This window comes from Eumetopias jubatus, unplaced genomic scaffold (assembly GCF_037043125.1).
Source record: "Eumetopias jubatus isolate StellerSeaLion01/CBP00866 unplaced genomic scaffold, mEumJub1_p1.0 scaffold_1, whole genome shotgun sequence".
Taxonomy (NCBI): domain Eukaryota; kingdom Metazoa; phylum Chordata; class Mammalia; order Carnivora; family Otariidae; genus Eumetopias; species Eumetopias jubatus.
The window spans coordinates 102,451,676-102,476,198 of record NW_028274807.1 but is presented as its reverse complement, the minus strand read 5'-3'; the positions used below and the strand labels follow the sequence as shown (position 1 = coordinate 102,476,198).

Sequence of the window (24,523 nt, the reverse complement as noted above, 5' to 3'; positions counted from 1 at the left end):
TTCTATGGTAGAGCTGTCCCCCACTTCCCAGGGGAGTACCTCCTACTTCTGCTCCTCATCTTCCTTGCCAGACTCACAGAATTCAAGATACCATTTTTGTAACACCTAAATGCTTATATGACTCCCAATCAACAGTAGTTAACATCAAACATTGGTGGGGCATTATCTGACTATTCCATTCTCTGGTGTTCTTTAAAGCATCTAATACTTAAGTGTAAATTTCCAATTATATCTAGAAGTATATATTGACTTACTGTAACTACAAACCCAAGATACAGTAAACATGCTCGGAAGAGCTTGCCAAAATGTTACTTTTAAGAGCCTATTAAGGAGCTTTAATATTTTATTTTGGATTATGCAGATAAAGTTTATAAACAAGGTTGTTAAAAAATAATGGGGATGAGAAAGCCTTTCTATCTCTTTCTTTATATATGGGTAGAGGGACTAAAATACAAGTATAACCCTCCACTCCACTGGGCAAGAACTAGGGCAATTCCTGTTCTATCCAGATTGAGACGGAGGTCCCCTAGCCCCATGTCACTTCTCAACAATGATTAGGATCTATCAAGAGCTTATCATGTACCAGCTACTTTAAGTATATCACCTCACTGAATTCGCACAATGATCCTGAAAAGGTAACCCTTATCCCAATTTCACAGAGCTAATAAATGGCACCACTTGGATATGAACTCAAGTCTGCCTAATTCTAAAGCTCTGTACTCTAGACCACTCCGCATACCCTCTCCACTGATGCTGTGGTAGATTACATGGTAGGTTACATGCTAGAACCTTGTTAGGCGGGGTCAGCAGGGAGTTTACCAGGCAGGCAGGGATCCCCAAGCCCTACTGGAAATAACAAGATCAGAGTTCAAGTCTTAGCTCTTGTTTTTTTCTGCAACCTTGAACAAATCACTCTTGAGTCTCATTTTCTTCTACATCCTTTAAAATAACTTATTTTGGGGGCATTTATGATGCATCAAGCACTTTGAAGTATCTCATTTAATGCTCACATAAGCTTAAAAATTAGATTCCATTATTCCTGCCATTTGAAGAGGAGGAAACTGGGGTTTGGGGTGGCTAGGTAACCTCCCCAAGACTGTGGAACTAATGGTAGAGCCAGGTAAACCCAGGTCCATCGGACTCCATGGCTTGAACTCCCAACCACCCAGGATAATTGCCCCTACTAACACTTTCCTCATCCATCTCATTGTAACAAACATGATGATACATGTACAAGCATTTTGTAAGTGTTAGGTATGAAACAAGTGTTAGCTGTTCCAATTCCGGTTATGATAGGAAAACTGTGCTGGAAAAGGGAATAAATGTCCACATAAACAGAGAAATCTGGAATTCTGGAGCCAATGCTCTCTAGAACCAAACACAGACCGGCAGCCAGAAGGCTGTATTATTAGACAGTCCCGCTTAGCAGGATCCATTTTGTGCAGCTTTGAGAAAAAGTAAATCACTGTAAATGTCTTTCCAAACTGCTTTAATTACAGATTAGCCTTGTCAATCTTAATAAAATCGTGCCTCGTGTTTGAGGTTTATACACAGAAAAGTGCTTAAGAGCACTTACTTTTATTTCCTAAGTATGTCATTGAAAAAATTCTCATATTCACAGTCTGATCCCCTTAACTCTATTCTTAGACTCATTTTTAATCTGACTCTGTCGAGAACCAAATCATGGCCCCGTGATATTGCACAACTTAAATGTCACATTAGTGACATAGTCATTGGTTTTATATTTCTGTCCAGACTAGTAGACTTGAAGCAGAAAACAGTGAGGACCGAACACTAAAAATGTGCATTTCCTTCCAAATAATCTGATTTTATGATTAAAATAAAATGAACTCTTTAAAATGAAGAAATCTGGGCGCCTGGGTGGCTCAGATGGTTAAGCGTCTGCCTTCGGCTCAGGTCATGATCCCAGGGTCCTGGGATCAAGTCCCGCATCGGGCTCCCTGCTCCTTGAGAGCCTGCTTCTCCCTCTGCTTCTCTCTCTCTCTCTCTCCCTCTCTGTCTCCCTCTCTGTCTCCCTCTGTCTCTCTCATGAATAAATAAATAAAATCTTTAAAAAAATAAAATAAAATAAAATAAAATAAAATGAAGAAATCTTCAAGATTAAGGATTCTAAGGAATGGGGCGCCTGGGTGGCTCAGTTGGTTAAGCGACTGCCTTTGGCTCAGGTCATGATCCTGGAGTCCCGGGATCGAGTCCCACATCGGGCTCCTTGCTCAGCAGGGAGTCTGCTTCTCCCTCTGACCCTCTTCCCTCTCGTGATCTCTATCTCTCATTCTCTCTCTCTCAAATAAATAAATAAAATCTTAAAAAAAAAGATTCTAAGGAATGCTCTTAATTGAGGGTGGACAGCCCTTTCAGATTTTCTTATGGACTTAATGAAAAAATGGTGATTGCTTTGTTGGCCTGGCAAAACCCAGTCTATGGGACATTAGCCTATATTAAAGAGCCCTCATTTCTTTTTTTTTTTAAGATTTTATTTATTTATTTGACAGAGAGAGAGAGAGCGCACACACAAGCACAAGCAGGGGAAGCAGGAGAGGGAGAAGCAGGCTTCCCGCTGAGCAGGGAGCCCGATGTGGAGCTCGATCCCAGGACCTTAGGATCATGATCTGAGCTGAAGGCAGACGCTTAACAGACTGAGCACCGGGTGCCCCAAAGAGCCATCATTTCTTAAAATATTAACTGGAGTTTCAGTTAAGAAAAAACGTGGTAGTAGAGTGTGGAGGGAGTTCCTTGGTCACATACATTAGAAAAATGATACCTTATATTGTTCCCCCTTAGAGAATCACAGTGTACTTTAACAAACTAAAGGCTCTGAAAAATCCTGAAGTAGTTAAGCTCACATAATTTTCTGTAACTGGACATTTCCCAAACTTACTCGGTCATCAAACTATTTTTCCAAGTAACAATAGCATCACAAAGAACTCCTCCTCTGTGAGACTTTGGTAAAGGCTATTATAATTGGTTTTGAGATAAAAATGTCTGAGGCATGTGACCAAACCACTTGAACTTCCCAAGACATATTGTAGTTAAGAGTATAATTTTTTACACTGAGATTATATTCTAAAGGAATTCAGTGATGCAGAGTAACATTAGAAAGCTCACAACATGCTCTAAAACCCTACAAATTCAGCATTACTTATTTACATTGTAAACTTATTCCAGAAAGATTTGCTATAATATATTACATAAGTAGAAATGGCAAAATATGAATAAGACTCAAACAAAAAATAAATTGAATTAGAAAATCAAGGCTATATTAAAGAAGAAACATAAATATGGAGGAAGAAAAGGAGGGGCCAGCACACATGTCACTAAACTTTAAATTTAGTTCTGAGCTCCCCAGCAACCAAAGCAAAAAGGGATTCATGGCCATTTACATAATTACCATGGTGAAAAAGAAGAACGTTTTTACAGGTCCAGTCCATAAGGAAAACAAGGCTTTTTTGGACTGAATTCTAAAAGTAATCATTCAAAGGGAGAATTTCACAGGAGACATAATGCCTCCAGCCATTTTCCAAATGCAGTAACAAATTTATGTGGCTAATTCTTATAGCAATGCCAATGATAAAGCTCAGAGCCAAATATTAAATTCTACAAAGTTAATGGGCTCCATTTGTCTTTGGCTGATTCAGGAAGACAAGTTACAAATCTAATAAAACCATGATAGCCCTAAGACAAATCAGCTTTGTACTTCACCATTTTCAGAATCAAAATAACAGGCAAGAAAAGATAATGCACTCTTTTTGGTTAAATAATAATAGCTGACACTTCGGGGCGCCTGGGTGGCTCAGTTGGTTAAGCGACTGCCTTTGGCTCAGGTCGTGATCTCGGGGTCCTGGGATCGAGCCCCGCATCGGGCTTCCTGCTCGGCAGGAAGCCTGCTTCTCCCTCTCCCCGTCCCCCTGCTTGTTTTCGCCCTCTCGCTGTCTCTCTCTCTGTCAAATAAAATAAATAAATAAAATCTTTAAAAAATAATAATAATAGCTGACATTTATATAGACCTTGCTATGTGCCAAGTAGTGGTAAGCACTTTATATGTATCCATTCATTTAATTTTCATAATCACTCCATAAGGCAGGTATTATATCCTTTACTTTACAGATGAGGAAATACAGGCTCAGAGATACAGTGCTCAAGGTCACAGAGCTGTACTAACACTGTCTAGCAATTAAGGCCAACTTTTCATGCAGCTGGGTGGGAAAAATGGGACTAGTCTTAAGCAACAGGGGAGAAAATACCACTCCCTTCAGTCTATAGAATCAGAGGAATCATGTCATGTGTTATGGCGGTATCCCTAGAGCTGTAGAAGGGGGTTTGGGGCCACTGTATCAGTCAAGGTCCAACCAGAAAAAGAAATCATTCTGAGTATTTAAAACAGAGAGAATTAGATTAAATACAAGAAACTGGTTACACAGAAAGAGCTAAGAAACCCCCAGGAGAGAGCGCGAAGCAGCCCAGAGATTAGCAAGAATGGGAGGGAAGAAGTGGTTTTACAAGAGCCTGGGGGCTGGGGTTACTCACAGCAAACCTGTCCATGGGAGCCGTGGAAGAGTTCCAGGGCTCCCACCCCAGCTTCTCCCTCTGCCACCCTCCAACCTCCCCCTGGCTGAGCCCTGCCAGAATCCTGATACCCTCAAGGGATCAGACCTTCTATGATACAGGACAGAGCTGTGAAGGTTGAGAAGTGGATCTAAAGGCAAAATGACCCCAGACTGGCCCAGGTACTAACAGTAGGTTTATTTTGTAAGGTAAAATATTTTATTCTGCAGGCTGCAAAACCATGGAATAGTTGAGAGTGGTACATGTTGAAAATATAAGTAGATTCATAAACTTAGGTAAATTAATTCCATAAAAATGCATTCAGCATCTACTGTGTACAAGTTGCCAAACAGAGTTTCCTGCATGGTGCGGCCATGGCCTTCTGGAGTTCTCGAAGCTCTTTATGGATGTGCTCCCAATACTAATCAGTTCGTGCTGTCCCATGTGAGCCCAGCACATATGGGGATGCCTGTCCCATGGAATGGCGAACGGAGTGGGTCCTGTGACTTGTGTGCAGCAGGATAAACCTTGCTGAGTGACCTAACAGTGAATCAGGACCATAGAAAGATGGCGCGCTGTCAGAACATTTGAGAACTTTGCCTCATGAATTTCTAATAGAGTACAGGCAGGCAGGGAGGAGTTGCATTCAAATAGCAGCACAGCAATGGGTGAGGGGGTAATGTGGGTGCAGGGGAACACTTCAGGTGAGCCTCCCAAAGTTGTCAAAAGGGGGTCAGTACACAAAAAAAATGGAAACCACTGTTCTACAGAGGCACAAATACAAAGCCTACTGCTGTGAACTGATTTCTGGAAGCCTGAAGGTTAAGATAGGTACACAACCTCCTGAAGCAGAGGTAGAAAATGAGAATTGCCACAAATGGGAGACAGTGTTAAGGGGATTCTTAGAAGAAAGAGACAAGTTCTAAATGAGGAAAGTAGCTTTGGGGGTAAGTAGTATAAATTATGGAGGGTAGGCGGCATTGGAGCTACATCTAAGATGGTTTTGACCTGCGGAGATGGGAAAAGAGAATTGTGCCCTGGCGGAGGGCACAGCCAAAGGGAAGGGACAATATCTCTAAAGCAGGGAGTTGAAGAGCTATATCAGGTAGTCATTTATTGAAACAAAGGGTGCAGGAAGGGAAGGAGTGGAAAATAAAAATGAAAAGGAAGATTAAGGGCGCCTGGGTTGTTCAGTCAGTCAAGCGTCTGCCTTTGGCTCAGGTCATGATTCCAGGGTCCGGGGATCAAGTCCCGCATCCGGTTTCTTGCTCAGTGGGGAGTCTGCTTCTCCCTCTGCCCCTCTCCCCATTTGTGCTCACGTGCATTCATGCGCACGCTTGCTCTCTCTCTCTCTCAAAAATAAATACGGAAAAAAATCTTTAAAAAAAAAAGAAAAGGAGAATTAAGATTATACTCAAAAGGCCCTTTTAAAATTCATAGTTGGATAAATCTACAGTGGAAATTGTTAACCCAAAATTTGGATATTTGGTCTATTTTCACAGTCTTTTAAGGCAAGTGTCTTGGAAGACGGTTATCCATGTCAATAAATGTTAGAAGCGGGAAGCTGGGTCCTGGGACTAATGGCCAGCTCAGATTCAGTGCTACTCGTCCAGATGCCCGGTAACTCTAAAGTCATGGGCAGGGTGCCCAGCAAGAGCAAGCACTTCACACTCCATCCAGGTATACAGAGAATATTCAGAAGAAAGTATTAACAACCAATTTTTCCTTGTAATGAAAGGGAGACAAAGGGTATATTACTAGTTTCAAGTTAAAATAATGGAACGTAAAAATGTTTCACCTTATTCATTTCATGCTATATGATTTTTCTGCCTATGTGAGCATTTGACTGGTACATCAGCTTACTGACAAATATATTCTACTTCAACAATCTGACCATTTAAAAAAAGAATGAGTGAGAATGAATTCATTCAGCTGATATAACTGGAATTCTAATTTCAGATCTTCTTGGCTTCACTAAATATATCTCATAATATTTATAGTTTAGTTTTTATATCTCCAGCAAAAAAGAGAAAGTTTACCATGAGGAATTAACTGATAAATTGTTATAAAGCAAAATTTAAATATGGAAGGTTAAGTCACTCATAAATATTATTTCAGAGCCCAGTATATCCTTGTTTCCCCCAGCATATAACTTAGCATACTGATGAGCACTGGATGGCTTAGTTCATGTATAAAAAATGGAACATAATGAAGGAGGGGAATTTATTTTTTGTTTATAGAAATGCATACAAAAATAGCTGGCCTGTCATATTATTATCTAAACCATTATTAATGTGTTACTGAAAATGGCCACAGAAGTGACAGAAATTATTTCCTCAGAAGAATCTCGTATTCCTGGTCTAGAACACAGTCCAGCTCGACTCTCATTTTCCTTATAAATTGCCTGGTCTCTCAATGCATCGGAAATTGTCAGAGAGAAGACACGTGCCTCCCCCACAGGAGCCCCTTGAGCCATGCCCAAGCCAGTGAGTGAGTAAGATGCTTACTCACACTTTTGAAGTAGCCTTGGATTCCAGTTCCAGCACTGCTTCCCCATTTGCTCTGGGATTCAGGTGCTTTTTAACCTCTCTTCACCTGGAAAACTTCAGCCCGTCTCACAGGAATGTAGTGAGGAGAAAACCAAACAATGCATGCAGAAGTGCTCTGAAAAGCTAAAAGATCAAATACAAATGTAGATACTATTATTTTCATAAGGTCATGAATGTACTCACCCTTTTGTTTCTGATTTCAAGTGGGGGAGAAAGATTTCTATTTACTTTTGCACCTAATTTGAACAAAAGATACAAACATCTCACTTTGACTTTTCTCCTACTTCAAGCATTTGGCTTGAAGAAGCCTTTTGTCAGCAAGCTGCCAACTAATAGAGTTGAAAGGAAATCCAAACTCCACTCCAAGTCAGGGGTGTGGAGGTGGAGAGAACAGGAAACATTGCTGGAACTTTCCTGGTCTCCAAAAAGAAATTGAACAGGACTGCAGAGGTAACTCTAATCACACAACCTGTTACAGACCCCACAGAGAACCAGATTTGTTTAAAAATTGAGTAACGGGGAGATGGCTTGACTCTACTTAAAGCTTATCTAGGACAGAATCTCAACTGTTGAGGTAGAAATGACATAGACTTTGCCCCAAGCGTAACAGATGAAGAGTGAAGGGTCATCCTGTCTTGGAAACTTGTCCCTATGCAGTTTCCTCTGCCTGGAACACACCTTTCCTCTTCCCCTTGTCTTTTCCTAATGAACTATTTCTTAGGGAGGACTCTCTGGCTGACACCCCCACTACACTCCATTCCAGATCATATCTAGTGTAAAAAAATGTGAGTAAGCTAAACTTCTTCTTTGTAATCGCTGATCATTGTTGGAATTAGTAATTCATTAATTAAACTGATTAGTGTCTGTTGTTCTCTCTCCCCTCCTTAGTAAGCTCCCTGAGGACAGGGAAGAGTTTGATTTTTATAGAAACCCCAGAACAGAATATATTATCCCCTAGCTCAAAGTGAGTCCTCATTAAGTATTTATTAAATAAGTGATGAAAGAAATACGATCTGAAAAGAACTTCAAAGCAGATTATTTCAGATCACAAATTATTTCTATATAGGCACATTTATGCAAATATATGCTATTTACAATAAAACCCTCAATTTACTGTTGCTCAGGGAGAACATATTGCAAATGGAGGGAAACCATAAAATGAAAAGGTTAATAAATCAATTTTAATAACAAGTAAGTAGTAAGGAAATATGCTACACACCCTGAATAAAGAGTTCTTAGAGACTGGATGGTTTACAAGGTCCCAACTGCCCACGTTTACACATTTTGAAGAAGGGGTGTGAAAAGGGCAGAACTATTGCTTCGCAGGCTTGAAGGCACAGCTCACAGTCACATTCTGTTTCCTTTCTTCTGCTCCAAAAAGTTGCAAAGTATGGCTAATTTGGCATTTATTCATATGAGCATAAATAAATGAGGAAGGTAAATTTTTCAAAAAATATTATTCAAGCACTATGGCAAGATAAAGCAACTGGTATATATTTTTTAAAGATCTTATTTATTTATTTGAGAGAGAGCATGAGGGAGGGGGCGGGGAGAGGCAGAGGGGGAGGGAGAAACAGAAGCAAGCTCCCCACTGAGCAGGAAGCCCCATGAGGGGCTCAATCCCAGGGTCCTGGGATCATGACCTGAGCAGAAGGCAGATGCTTAACCAACTGAGCCACCCAGGCGCCCTGCAATTAATATTCTTATTTTCTATCAAGCTATACTCCAAGACACCATGCTTTTTGGATAAAAGTAGTACCCATCCCCCTTCCATCTGATTTTTTTCTCTTGCACACACTTATTTACATACAATTTAGTGCCAATTTTCAACAAAATAAGGTTTCTTCTTAATTTTTACATTGTGATCTTCCCTTATCTTTCAATTATTCTATGGAACATATAATTATATTCTATCTTCCTCACTAAGTTGAATTTCTGACTTTCTGTGAGCTAAGTCTACCCCATTCGTGTGTTATAACAAATATAAATAAGGACGCCGAGTAATAAAGATCAGGTCTTTTCTGTAGCTTTTAAAGCTATAGTGTTTCTTTTCTTTCCTTCGAAAGGTTGTACACTATAAATTACATTACAAATAAAAATGAATTAAGTGAGACTGAGGTCAGAGAAAGAAAAACAGAGGCGCCAGTTTCTGTAGAGGGTCTTTAATGGATGATACTTTGAGACTATTAATTTGGAAAGAAAAAAATCAAATAAAAATCCATTTATACTCATTTTGCAGACCTCATCCTTTTCTTTGTCTTCATATAAGTAACTCTGCCAATGTCTTATTTTATATAAGATCTACGTTGTTCTTCTACTCTGTTCTAACGTTATACAAATTCTAACTCCTTAAAGGCAGACAGAAATTAAACCATTCAAATGCTGTTTGTTTAGTAATTTCAAAATAACAATAAGCAAGGCACATTTCACCTATGTGGTTTTTTTTTTTAATATTTTATTTATTTGACAGAGAAAGAAAGAGAGCACAAGCAGTGAGAGCTGCAGGCAGAGGGAGAGGGAGAAGCAGGTTCGCCGCTGAGCAGGGAGCCCCATGCAGGGGCTCGGGGCTCGATGCGGGGCTCGGGGCTCGATGCGGGGCTCGATGTGGGGCTTGATCCCAGGACCCCAGGATCATGACCTGAGCCAAAGGCAGACACTTAACCCACCGAGCCACCCAGCGCCCCGCACTTTCACCTGTGTATCACCAAACCTGCCACTCTTCCTTTATTTTGCCATTGCTCCTACTACTACTAGCAGAAATCCTAAAAGATCAGATAATAAAAACCCAGAGATCTTCATATTTTCAACTTCATAGTCAAAGCCCATCTCAAGCTATGAATTGTCTTCATCCTCGAGATTATTTGAAACTTGTTAATTTATTTTTTTCTTTGGGAAAGTAAGAATAAGTCATGACCAAAGAGAAAACTGCCACTTGTTGCCCTTTGTGGAGTCTCTTCTTTACTCCATTTAGTGGCAGCTGGGAGTGCAGAACTGGGTTTATCCCATGCTAGGGGAAGAATCCCCCCCCCCCATAATGGTGAACATCTAACAGAGTTCCTTGAATATAGAAAATGTTCAATGTAAATTTGGCAAAAGAATGGGTGAATAAAAGAATAATGCAGTGTTCATTGTTTAAAAATGAATCATTTTCACTCCTTTTTTTTTTAAGCGAATTCACTCCTTACTCCTTTATCTGACTACAATTTGAAACCTCTTGATAATCAAGCTTTACAAAATTGGTTTCAGGTCTCCCTAAGGAAAAATAAGCAATGGCACAGAGAAATGTTGTGGCTTCAGGAGAGCTTAGAAAGAAGGACCTGTGCTCAATCAAGTTTCACATGAAGTAACTTGTCTGAGGGACACTTCCAAGCTTCTCCAGAAGAAGAAAGGATTGTTTTGGAGTATGAGGCAAAGTAAGGTGTTCCCAGGAGCAGAAATATTTTACATGTTTTCATTTAGGAAGAGCAATGGCCTGTTTAAATCAAACCACCACCCTTAGCCTTGGTGCATCAGGCTATTAGGGATAGACAGTGTAACTTACTCTTGGAGAAGTCTGCTTTTATCTGGCCTACATTTGTATCCTGCTTGTCTCTACACTTTTCCTTTGCTTTTACTTTTTTCTCTCAATGACTATGGAGTTTCCTGTTTGATTTCTCTATAGGGGTCTTAGTGTTTAAGGGTAAAGGAATGAATAAATCCTAATCCTAAAACGATAACTGTCTGTTTCAATCTTCTTTAATAAAAGCGCCAGCTCCCGGCTTCTCCACGGTGTCGCTCTAAGAGGCTGCGGAAGGCCACCACCCAGCAGACGTGCCTGCGGATCAGGAACCGCAGTAACTGCCTTTCCTCCCAAGTGCGCAATGAGCCACCCTCAAGAAGTAAGTGACTTCAAGGACCGGTACTCCGTCCCCTGTGCTAAGTGAGAGAGAGAGCACAGACTCCCTTTAAAGGCAAACTTTGCAAACAAGAATAACCTTGAGAAAGGCTCTTTATATGCAGATCAATGTTCAGGAACGTTGCCAACCACTTACAACTCCCCTTGGACGTTTCACAGATGCGTTTTCATGCTGGAGAAGGGGCCTCTTTCTACCCCGAAACCCAAATCCCTGCTTTGTGCCTCGGGTGCAGTTGGGTCTTATCGGATGAGCCGCTGGGGAAATATGGGCCCCCTGTCCACTCCTTGGTCAACTAGAGTCACCTTGGCAGAGAGCTCCCCTGCCTCCCAGGGGCTACTTCTGTGGTGCCTCGACCTGAGTCTCTCCGGGGAATTCTCTCTCTGTTCTGGAGGTCTCGCGGAATTCCAACTTCTCAGTCCCAAGGATCTGCCCAGAACCATCCGGCGGTCCCCAACCCCCAGGCTCTGGGACGGCTAGCCATTAATGGCCATCATCCATTTTTAATCAGAAAGATCACAAGAAAGATGGTAAGCGAATCCCAGTCGCATGTCAATTTAAATATCATTCCTGGGGAAGTCCAATCACTTAAAACTGAGACACCTACGCGAGCAAGAGCCCCCGCCCGACTGGCGGAGAAGAGCGCGACGGCTAAATTCATCGAGATCAGGGGGCTCCCGGGCTCAGCGCGGAGCGTTAACCCTTCCAGCCCCGGAGGTTGACAAGGGGGGCCTGGAAGAGGGCGGCCGGCGGGGCGAAAATGCCCACGGCGGCCACGCACAGACTGTCTCTGCCATCTTGGGCAGCTCCGAGCGCCCTGAGCCCGACCCGGGCGGCTGGGCGCACGGAGTTAAGGTCAGAAGCTCAGGAGGCCGCTCCGGCTGCGAGGAGCTGCCGCCTCCCGCAGCCTCGGCGCGCCTCCGGCTCCTCCTTCCGCCCAAGCGTGGCCAAGTGAGCACTGCTCCGGCCGCAGGTAGCGGAGGCAGGGGAAGCGGCGCGCGGGACTCAGCGGAGCGCCCGGGGAGGGGCCGACGGACACGCGGACAGACGGATCTCCCAATCCCCTCCCTGGACAGTAGCGACCGTCCGGGCCGGCCATGTGGGGACCCGGAGTCACAGCGGAGGGCCTATCGGTGGCGCCGGCACCGCCGCCGCTGCTGCCGCTGCTGCTACTGCTGGCGCTGGCGCTGGTGGCGCCCTCGCGGGGCGGCGGGGGCTGCGCGGAGCTGGCGTGTGGCGAGCGAGAGCGCTGCTGCGACGCGGCCAACGCCACAGCGGTGCGCTGCTGCAAGCTGCCTCTGCACGCCTTCCTCGACAACGTGGGCTGGTTCGTCCGCAAGCTCTCTGGGCTGCTTATCCTGCTAGTGCTCTTCGCCATCGGCTACTTCCTGCAGCGCATCATCTGCCCCAGCCCACGCAGGTACCCCCGCGGTCAGGCGCGGCCCGGGCAGGCACGGCCCGGGCCGCCGGGGGGCGCAGGGCCGCCGGGGGCCGCGGGGCCGCCCGACGACGACGACGACGACTCGCCCGCGCTAATGCGCGACGAGGTGGCCGCCGGCTCTCAGGACTCGCTGCTGGACAGTGGTGGCGGGGGCCGAGGCCGGGGAGGCGGCGGGCGCTCGGCCCCCTCCTGCGCCTCGGAGCACGAGCTTCGCGTAGTCTCGCCGGTCTTCCTGCAGCTGCCCAGCTACGAGGAAGTCAAGTATCTGCCCACTTACGAGGAGTCCATGCGGCTGCAGCAGCTCAGCCCCGGGGAGGTCGTGCTGCCCGTGTCGGTGCTCGGCCGCCCGCGAGGCGGCGGCGCTGGGGAGTCGGACGGCGGCGAGGGCCGCTTCCCGCTCATCTGAGCGTCTGCGGCCGCTCGAGGACCGCGCGGACCGAACGCGGCTAGGGGGGCTGCGGGTGGGACGCAACGACCGAGGTGGCCGCTGCCACCGCCGACTGCCTCAGACCCCGCCTGGCACCCGGGCCGAATCGCCTGTCGTCCGGCGCCTGGGTTGGAGTCCCACCCCCACTCCCGCTTTCCCCCGGGATCTTAAGTTTCCCTACGTTTCATTCGGTTCAAGGAAACGTTAGGCGCGCGCGGCGGGGGCTACGGCCCCGGACGAGTCTGGAGTGCAACTTCGAAGGACGTCCCCGCCCTCAGCCTCTCCTCAGTCCTGTGTTCACTCGTAAGTGCCTGCTTTCCGAATCAAAGAGAACACGTGAGCCCTTTAGTGCGTCGAGCGAAAGGCAGTAACCTTTAGGGATGAGGGGAAAGGACGCAGTTCCATACCTCTGCCTCTCGCTTGGACAGGTCACGGTCTCCCAAGATGGGCGGAGGCCGAGGAGCCGTAGGGGCGAGCGGCAACTGGAGACTGCTGCGCGCGGTCTGGGAGAGCAGCACCTAGGTATGATCGAATCCCTCCCTCCCTTGCGGAGAACCCAAAAAAAACCCCTTGGTATATTCCTGGCCAAGCATAGTCCCAGCTGATGGCTCACAACATGGCGGGGGGGGGGGGATACCCCTGATACCCAGTTAGGTGCTGTACCTATTGAAGATACAGCAGTGAGGTATATCGAAGACCGTATTCTTAATAAGGTACAGTTGGACTTTGGATTTCCCAATAACTGAGAAGATATTTATATTTATTTGTGTCTTATTTTTATATTTTTACCGTGTACTGAACGTATCAGGAGTGTATTTGTGCAATTAATGACGAGATAATCGTCTTTTCCTCTTTTTTAGGCCTTAATGGCCCGGGAATTGTCTGTCATTATTGTTTAATAAAATATTGGACATGATTTCATTTACAGTGGGGAAGAAAAAGAGGCATGGGCAAAGGAGAAAACGTATGTGACATAAAACACATGAAGGATATCTTATTTTCACTAATTGAGAAGAATATATTTTATTTTTAGTACTGTGGCATAATATACAACTTTTGTAATAACTATAGATTGTGTAGTCTAGGTCTTAATTGTATCATTCACCACATAGTTATATGTAGATATGATTGATACGTATATGCCATACCATGAAGCATGATGTCATGTGCTTTTCCCTTTGTTTTGAAGTACATTCCACAACATGACGCAAAACATAAGAACTTGTGACTTCTCTTCAAAGCCATAATTGTGCAAGTAATGTACTGCGGAAGGATTTAGTCAGCATTTCCTAAGAAAAACATAAATGTCATTGTATCAGTTCTACCATTCTATGAAATGTTCTTTAAGCAAATGGTAATATAAAATAATATATTAAAATGCATTATGTATAATGTACATATGCACATAGTCTGTGTACAATATACATATTGTATACCATATAATTACTACAGTTTATGACTGCCATGAAAGGAAAAGAAGGAAAACAAAAGGTTTCTCTTCTTGAGGAAGGATGAGTGTTACATTAAGAAAGATTTTACATGTGAACTTCACATATGTATCTAGAAACATTGTTCTTATGATTAAAAAAGTTTGACAATCCTGAGATTGTATTAGAAGAAACTGATTTGATTAATTTGAGAAGTGATTTAATTGTGAAATTAATTTGAGAAAATGATTAAACTTTTAAAAGCTAATAGAAAAAGTCTGACAGTTCTAAGAAGTCTCAATTATAATAGAATGGTTTACTCTAAACTGCTAAAAGCTAATGACCCTGTCATTAAAATCATTTGAAGTGTTTTTAAAACACAGAAAAACATTAAAATCTTTCTCTGTGCAAATTGTATCAGATGTGTGACTATATGGCAATGCATTAAAATATGAAATGTGTATCTTTGTTATTTAAAAGCAATTTTAAGCTGTGTTTGGCAAAACAATAAGGAGTTTGATTTAATGAAATCACATCATATTGAGTAATTGCATATGTTAATATTATTCAAACACTATAAATTTTAGTTACATGTGGCTATCAATACCATCCACCATTCACACAAACAGGAAAGTTGCCATAATCTTTTAAATTATCTATCCTTTGAGGGTATTCTGTTCTAGACACATCTTAAAATTCACCCATATCTGAAACATCAACGTGAATATCCAAGTACCAGCATATGAAGTATATCCTATGTATTGCTATTACTAGCATCTTGAGCTTTGCAACAAAATCTTGTAAAAATACACTTATAATATGAATCAAGTGTATTTCCCTTGTATCAACTATGGAACATTTCTCTCCCTAAAATTCAGAATGTCTACAATGTGATACTAGTCATGCAGTGAGGTTCCACTGAATTTTAAAGTTACAACAAATTTTACACTTGTTTTTTTCCTACACAGCACACAAGCTTTAATGCACATCTCTCAGTTAATAAAAATGAGTTTGACTCTGGTTTTATTCTTGCACTTCATTGACTTACCAAGCATGATTTTGGGGGGGGGGATTTCTTAAAAACTATTTTTATTAGTGATAAATGAACATGTTTCATGGTAACACACACACATATATAACATACCCTGTTAATACACACACAACACACAACCTATGTGTTCACAATGCTAGAAGGCCTGGATAGAAACGTTTTTAAAGCACTAAGCGTGGTATCTAGGTATATCAATTTTATAGATTTCACCTGGAAGTTATTTATCACATAGAACTAGTAGAAAATAGAATGTAGAAAACATTAATGTAGAAAAGTTATCCTCTCACCTGAAAATAATTTGTGATGAGATGCTGATTTTACTTATTTTCAATATTTTTTTATATAGGTGAGGGTACAAATATGTATATATGTGCACATATTTATATATATAATCATCAGTTGCTTAAAAGCATGACTGTTTTCATATTTTTCATATGTAAAATATGAATACCAATTATGCGTATTATATAATTATATATATATACACACACACATATATGAAATCAGTTGCTTAAAAGCAATTTGTTGGTGGTGTTCAATATCATAAACAAGGGGGAAATGTCTTCTTGAGATAGAGTGATAGTTTCAAGAGGCCATTAATTCAACCATGGAAAATGGCTTTGGCAATTATGCCAAAGGGCATGAGGTGTACTATATAAGGAAAACAAGATTCAATTGTAAAGGCTAAAGGGAATATTAAGGAAATAACCTCAACAGTTTAAAAAGCAATAGGCCAAGTACCTCAATGTTGTACTTTATGTATACAGTTTCTCGCAAGTGTAATTAATAAAGGAAACAGTTCATAGCTGGAACTTATGTTATAAACATGAATATGGTGTTCAGATTTAAACAATGTTCTGCATTGATTTCTGTAAAAATTTCATGAACATAATTAATTTGGATTTCCAGTTTGAAAGAAACAATGATGAGTTGTTTTATTTTGAGTAGCCCGGCATTAATCATCTCTCCAAAACTGTACATTACAGACAACCATTCAGTAATAAAATATTTGGCAAGTTTGTATCTGACCTTACTAGTTTACAATTTACTTTTTCACTCACCTTTCATCCACTGGGAAAAAATAGTAGGCTAAGGGAAGGTATTTTACCAACAAAGAATGAATCAACAACCAGCTAATTGTAAAGAATTAAGACATCCTTTCTTCCATAGAGATGGAAAGGATGTCTTTTTTTTAAATTCTGCCTATAAAATAATCAAATGTCAAGTAAAACCAATACTTTGATTATATTTAAATACATATAGAACCTAGTTTTATTTATTTTCTTTTACTTACAGAATTCACTTCTAATTTTACAGCAAAAATTTTACAATGGAGGACATTTATGCTTGCCATTGAACTAAAGATCATCACTTTTTTTTCCTCTTCAGCTTCTTAGCTAAGCACCTTCATTGTCTTGATCTCTCCTAGTTCTTATTTTCTTTCTTTGTGTGTTGTTATCTTGCTTTGAATTTTCAGTATTCGTTTTCACTAAAACACATCTCATAGGACTCCAAGTTGCTCTTTTCTGTGATTTAATATTACTCTGACTATGGCTTGGTCTTTTGCACAAAGTTTCTTCTTTTGGTAAACATTATTTTCCAAAGTGTTCTTTTTTTTTTAAGATTTTATTTATTTATTTGTCAGAGAAAGAGAGCACAAGCCAGGGGAAGCTGCAGGCAGAGGCAGAGGGAGAAGCAGACTCCCCGCAGAGCAGGGAGCCCGGTGCGGGCCTTGAGCCCAGGACCCTGGGATCATGACCTGAGCCAAAGGCAGACGCTTAACCGACTGAGCCACCCAGGCGTCCCCCAAAGTGTTCTTTGTTTTCTATTTGCATCTGCTTCTATCGGTTTCCAGTTTTGAGCCAAGTGGTTTTTCCTTTTTATCCACGAAAGGACTGTAAACATATTTCTCGTTATTCCTATCCATAGAGATTTTCTCTGTCACTGAGCAAATGATCGTATCTTTGCAGCTCTCTAGCAAGAATTTTCATTTTTCTAGATCTCAAACAATAAATCTTGATTTGCCTTTTTATCTTTTTGCTTCCTCACTTGAAATTTTCTGGAGGGATTGACAGCACTTTTCTCCCTACTTTTCCCTAAAAATGTGCTCTCTGCTATATTTATAAGAGCAAAGAATTAGACCCTTGCATCTTAGTAGTGACAGGGACCTTATTTTGGCTTCCAAACCTCAAGTATATTATATGTCCATTGACTGCTGTATCTTTACGCTTCTAGATTTTTCTCACAGGCATCTTTGTGATTTCCTCTGTGTCATTCTATCTGAGGAATGGTTATTCTATCTGAGGAATGGTTAACTACTCTTATTCTTGCTCACAGACATTCCATTTGTTATACTAGATAAATGATCATATTCTATCTTTATAGGGAAGACCTCTAGACCTCAAATGTAGCTTGATTTTCTATTGCTTGCTGTATCTTTGACGTTCTTATGGATTTCTGCATGGGCTCCTCTTCAACTTCTATATATGGTACCACTGTTTTACTGGGTAGACTAGACGGTACCTCTAACTTTATATTTCTTTTGTATTGTTTAAGATTTTATCTGAGGAACTGTCAATAGTTTTATCTTCTGTCTCTCATTGGCTACATTTGTTTCATCATAGAAAGGATTAGAATCTTCCGGATTTATTCCTGTCTTATTTCAGTTTGTGGGAATTTTATGTATTGACCAAAGATTTTACCAGACCAAAATTACTTTTGATTATTTTCCTGGGTCTTAAAAGTATCTTCTCTTTGTTTTTAGGTTCAACTTTTTTCTTGCAAGGTGTTCATTTGTCACATTTCTCCATGTGCATAACCCCTGTTGAACTAGCCAAGTGATCAGATTCCTAAAGATTTATACCAATTTACTTCTTCCTCTTATGTTACAGTCTCTGTCTTTTTTCCATAGCCCATCTTCTGAATTTTTCTCTTGGAAGCTCTTCACAGTATTCTTTTCATTTTCCTTTATTTGAAATTTTCCTTTTGCTACAAGCAATGAGACTCTTGAGTTCTATATTAGTTCTGTATCTGTGTCTGTGTTATAGGGACAATGCTGACTCAACTCTGCTTGAAAATTAAGTTCCTATTTCTTCCATTCATCTCTGCACATTATCTGTTGGGGCTAGGCAAATGTTTAGATTCTTGAAATTCTTTTTTGTTTTTTAGGGTAGATCTTGTTCTTTGACTAACTCTGTTTTGCAGGTTCTTGGTCAAGTCTTCTACTTGGTTCTTTCCTTTAGGAGTTTTGACTATTGATGCCTGTTGGGTCTTCTCTGGGTTCAGTCTTTCCCACAGAAGTTTTCAGAAGTTTCCTGATTGTTGTAAGTTCAGTGGATTCACATTTCTCCCTGGGAGCTATCCCAAGCTTCTTGATTGTCTTATATTCTGGGGTCCACCATTTGCTGTGTGGTTTTCCTAAGGTCCTTGGTTCTGTTGAGTCTTCCACTGGGTCTCTTGACACCTGTGGGTGAGGTTTTCACCTTTTCCACATTTCCACTTGGGAGATGAGGAGTTCTTGTTGCGTTCACTCTCTGGTTGTATTGCTTGCTTTGGTGTTTTTATAAGCTTTTTGATGCCCTCAGATTTTCCATGGAGTCTACATTTTCCTCATTCATCCCCAGCCTTCTTCTGAGTATTCTTAGATTTTCTCATCATTCTGGTTTGTGTTTGGACTGTTCTAAGCTTTTTGTGGACATCACAACCATTTATTTATTTCTCTGGTTCTCTTGGTGTTTGCAGGAATTCTTTGATACCTGCCAGGTCTTCCAAGGGCTTTCAAGGGCTCTGGTTTTACCTTAGGTGTTTTCAGCTGCCTCCTGATGATTCCTGTTAGATTTTCTACTGGTTCTGGATTCTGCTTTCAAGTGTCCTAAGCTTTCTGTGAAAGTTATCATCAGTTGTTCCTCTGGGTTTATAGGAGCTCTCTGATGGCTGCCAGGTCTGCCATGGGTTCTGGTTTTATTTTAGGTGCCCTCAGTATTCTTGTGAGAATTCTTCGTTTTTACTGAGGCTGGCTTGTGCTTTGGAACACTCCTAAGCTTTCTGTGAAACTTAATACCACTTATTTGTTCCTGTTTCTTTTGGTGTTTGTTTGCGGGAGCTCTCTGATACCTGTCAAGTCTTCCACAAGTTCTGCCTTTTCCTCAGGTGTTTCCAGCAGTCTCTTGAGGAGCCTGAGGGTTTCTACAGGTCCCGGATTCTGTTTTGGGATGTTCCGAAGCTTTTTGTGGACATCTAATTTTATTTTAATCTGTTTAAAATTAATAATTTCATAAGTTAAAAACTGAAACTCATAGTACTGTGTGAGAGTTCTGGCAATTCATTTTGATAAATAACATTTCTAGCATTTCTAGCTCTGATTTAAAATTTGGTAGCAATTTACGTTGTAGCCATTTTTCTAAAGAGTAAAATATAAATGTGCACATTTTTAGACATAAGCTTGGCAGTTGCTGTGGGAGGTGGCACTCTTCACTTGCTACCATGATAATTATAACAATGATAACTATAATTCATTGAATGCTTACATATGCCAGGCACTGGGCTAAGCATCTTGCATATATTATCTCATTTAAAATTCATAACAGGAGGGGCTAAGGATTATTTTTTTTTAAAGATTTTCTTTAGTGAGTGTGAGCACAAGTGGGGGGGAGGGGCAGAGGGAGAGAGAGAATCCTAAGTAGGTTCCGCTCAGTGCAGAGCCCAACCTGGAGCTCGATATCATGACCCTGAGATCATGACCTGAGCCAACATCAAGAGTCAGATGCTCAACTGACTGAGCCACCCAGGTGCCCCCAAAGGTTAATAATTTATTAGGTCATTAACCCCATTTTACAGATGAGAAGAGTGTAGATAGAGAGGCGGAGTAGTGTGCCCAAAGTCACATGGGTGATAAGTGGAGGGTCCAGGAAGCAGACCCAGCCTGTTTGACTTCAGAGCTGGTGCTCTGAACCACGGAACTTTCACCGTGCAATTAACTTAACCTCACAGGATATCTTAGTATTGCTGCTGCGGCTGTAGCTGCATAGCCTCACATTAGAGTCGTTTTTTATTTTTTCACAAGTGACATAAGGTAGCTAGTACTTGTCATTCGATGTTTAAAGGAACTATTATTAAAAAAATAATAGAATCTAGGCCAGAAACCTTTAATGACTCAGAAACTGTGGAAATGCAGACATGTTTTATGGGTAAAACCTGAAATGGTCAACAAAAACCACACAGTTATTGTTTTTTTGCATTTCATTTAGCCAAGTCCTTCAACACCAAGTATGCCTCCTTCCTGGTCTGACTTTGTTAACTTTAAAATAGCTGGTAAATCTTGTCCAACATCTTAAAAAAAAAAAAAAGCCAGAAAGCTTTTTGTATGCCCAGCATAAAAAACAAGAACTGTAGAGTCTAACATTATCACTAAATCCTCGATGCCAGCTAATATGGAAACAAAAACAAAATAGCTTCCTAAATTAAGATTCTATTTATATTCTTGTGGTAGAATATGAGTGTTTGTTAAGACTTTGTATAGAATAACATAATGATTCAGACTGCCCAGATGAATCTCTAGATGCTAGATTTACTAGTTATGTGGCCGTAAGCAAGTTGCTTAACTTCTGTAACGTTATTTTCTCTTCTGCAAAGTGGGGAGAGTACCTACCTCAGCTGGGTGTCATATTAAGGTATGTACAGGTGTCATGTTAACTTTACCTAAAAAATTGTCGGCTGGTTTTGGTTGATGACACACTGTGGGTGAAAGCCTGGGTAGGAAAAGAGAAATGGGGTTTGGACAGGAAAGGAAGGACCAGGAGTGGCAGACTAAATCATATGGGAAGGGTTGAGAGTGTGGATAGCTTGATGTCAAGGAGCAAGTGGAGTGGGAGACAGGTAAGAATTGCTAGGAAGCTAGGCCAGTGGAGTAGGAGACTGGGATACTGGATTTGAGACTTCCCCTGTAGAGAAGCTGTGGGTGAGGACAAAGTGGAAACAGTGATCTTGGAAGTGGGTCCTGGAGAGTGGACATGAGGGCTTTAGGAGTAGAGGAGGGTACAGGTTTCTGGGGGGGATAAACGCACAGGTAAGAGGAGAGCAAGTCAATGAGAGCAAATGCATGGCCTGATGGACATTGAAACCCACCTCAGGTTTGACAGAACTGAGTTTGATAGAAAAGTGTTTATATAGACATTTCTAATTTTTAACCTGAAGAAGAGAAAGCTAAGGGAATATAACTGTCATGAAATATTTAAAAGGCAAACTTATAGAAGTGGAATTTTTTTACAGGGCTCCAGAAGGTGGAACTTAAAGGTAAAAAAACAAAACAAAAACAAAAAAACTACAAATACACCAATTTTTTCCATCTGTCCATCCACTCATCCATGCACTATTCATTCAGCTACCCACCAAAAAACAGATTTGAGGTCGTCTGCAAAAAGGACACACAAAACAAGATCCTCCAAAAGTAAATGAAGGAACCAAGGCAAAGGGGAAAGGCAAAACTGCAAAAAAAAGGTCATACCTTGGTTCTGAGCTTTTTGGCAGGAAATACAAAGAAAACGGTCAATTAAAGGATTCAGTGTTTGTAAGTAAAAACCAGACCAGGTGCTTGAGAGAAGCACATATCTTCCTGGTACTGACAGTTGGAAGAAGTTTCTCCTCTGAGTTCTCATAAAGAAAACACTGTAGGGGCACCTGGCTGCTCAGTCAGAATATGTGACTCTTGATCTTGGGGGTTGTGAGTTCACATTGTGCATAGAGCTTACTAAAAAAAAGACACTGTAATGTTAAGAATAACATATTCAACCATTTTTACACTAAATATGTTCCATAAGGCTTATGAACATTAGATCCTCACTATAGGCATAATATTGTAGCTCAGTACAATTTTTCAAGGAGTCTAAATGATGTAGTACAGTAACTCTTAACTCCTAATGCTTTGGTCCAATCCCAGAATAGGTTATATTCTAGAGGAATGGATGACTAGATAACTTTCAATTATTTCACCATAAATGTTATTCCCCTCAAGTGTTTTATTTTTTTAAGATTTTATTTATTTATTTGAGAGAGAGAGAGAATGAGAGATAGAAAGCACGAGAGGGAAGAGGGTCAGAGGGAGAAGCAGACTCCCTGCTGAGCAGGAAGCCCGATGTGGGACTCGATCCTGGGACTCCAGGATCATGACCTGAGCCGAAGGCAGTCGCTTAACCAACTGAGCCACCTAGGCACCCTCCCCTCAAGTGTTTTAAAAGCCATTTTGTTGCTTTTTTAAATTACAAAAATTATATTTAAACACAAACAGTGACCCTAAAGATTCTACCAAAACAAAACAAAACAAAACAAACTGTTAGATCTAATAAACAGTAAAGTTGAAGGAAACAAAATCAATATACAAAAATTATATACACTAATAATGAACTATCAGAAAGAGAAATTAAGAAAACAATCTCATAATTGCATCAAAAAGAATAAAATATCTAGAATAAATTTAATGAAAGAAGTGAAAGATCTGTACACTGAAAATTGAGACTTGGATGAAAGAAATTGAAAAAGACACAAATAAATGAAATGATATTCTGTGCTCATAGATTGGAAGAACCGATATTGTTAAAATGTTAATTTTATCCAAAACAATGATTCAGTGCAACCCCCATAAAATTCCAATGTCATTTTTCATAGAAATAAAACAAAAAAAACCCCTAAAATTTGTATAGAATCATAAAAGACCTAAATAGTAAAAGCAATCTTGAGAAAGAAGAATAAAGCTGGAGGTATCACACGTTCTAATTTCAAACTATATTATAAAGTATAATAATCAAAACAGCATGGTATTGACATAAAAACAGACACATAGGTCAATGCAACAGAATAGAGAGCCCAGAAATAAAGCCACACGTGTATGGTCAATTAATTTATGACAAAGGAGCTGAAAATATGCAATGGAGAAAGGGCAGTCTCTTCAGTAAAGGGTGTTGGGAAAACTGGAAACATGCTACATGCAAAAGAATGAAACTGGACCACTATCTTAGACCATACACAAATATAACTCAAATGGATTAAAGACTTGAACATAAGACCTGAAACTATAAAACTCTTGGAAGAAAACATAGGGGTTATGCACCTAGACACAGGTTTAGGTAATGATTTTTTAGATTTGACACCAAAAGCAAAGTCAACAAAAGCAAAATTCCGTAAGTGGGACTATATCAAACTAAAAAGCTTCTTTCTGTACAGCAAAGAAAATAATCAACAAAATGAAAAGGCAGCCTACAGAATGGGAAAAATACTGGTAAATATCTGCTAAGCAGTTAATATCCAAAACACAAAAAGAACTCCTACTAGTCAATAGAAAAAAAAATCCTATTTTAAGAATGGGCAGAGGACCTGAACAGACATTTTTCCAAAGAAGGCTTATGAATAGCCAACAGGTACATGAAAAGCTGCTCAAGATCACTAATCATCAGGGAAATGCAAATCAAAACCACGAGATCTCACCTCACACCTGTTAGAATAGCTATTATCAGAATGACAAGAAATAACAAGAGTTGGTGAGAATGTGGAGAAAAGGGAACCCTTGTGCACTGATGGGAATATAAATTTGTACAGCCACTGTGGAAAACAGTATGGAGTCTCTTCAAAAAATTAAAAATAGAACTACCATATGATCAAGCAATTCCACTTGAGGGTATTTATCCAAAAGAAATGAAATCACTATCTTGAAAAAATATCTGCTCTTCCATGTTCATTGCAGCATTATTTACAATAGCCAAGACATAGAAATAACAGATGAATGGATAAGGAAATTGGGGTGTGTGTATATATATATGGAATATTATTCAGCCATAAAGAAGGAAATCCTGCCATTTGTGATAATATGGATGGACTTTTAGGGCATTGTGCTAAATGAAATAGATGAGACAAAGATGAATACTGTATGACCTCACTTATATGCAAACCTAAAAAAGACAAACTCATAAATATGGAGAACAAATTAGTGGTGGCCAGAGTTGGGGAGGGGGGGATGAAATGGGTGAAGGTGGTCAAAGGATACAAACTTCCAGTTGTAAGATAAATAAGCATGATTATAGTTCATAATAGTGCTTTGTATATTTGAAAGTTGCTAAGAGAGATCTTAAAAATTCTTATTGCAAGAAAAAAATTTTTATAACTATATATGGTAATGGATGTTAAC

The 24,523-nt window shown here is 40.7% G+C and overlaps 1 protein-coding gene across 4 annotated transcripts in view; it reads left to right on the top strand.

The window, feature by feature from the left end:
* Positions 1-11,032: 11,032 nt before the first annotated feature.
* CUNH3orf80 (chromosome unknown C3orf80 homolog) overlaps positions 11,033-24,523 on the top strand; it is a 56,142-nt gene continuing 42,651 nt past the window's right edge. For 3 of the 4 annotated variants that reach the window (XM_088025625.1, XM_028103047.2, XM_088025626.1), the window contains exon 1: positions 11,033-13,176. In XM_088025625.1, coding sequence (XP_087881751.1) covers positions 12,103-12,852 — 750 coding nt within the window. In that variant the 5' untranslated portion in view covers positions 11,033-12,102 and the 3' untranslated portion in view covers positions 12,853-13,176. Of the gene's footprint in view, positions 13,177-13,301; positions 16,380-24,523 lie in introns of those variants that run through there. The other variant, XM_028103044.2, reaches the window with a different exon arrangement.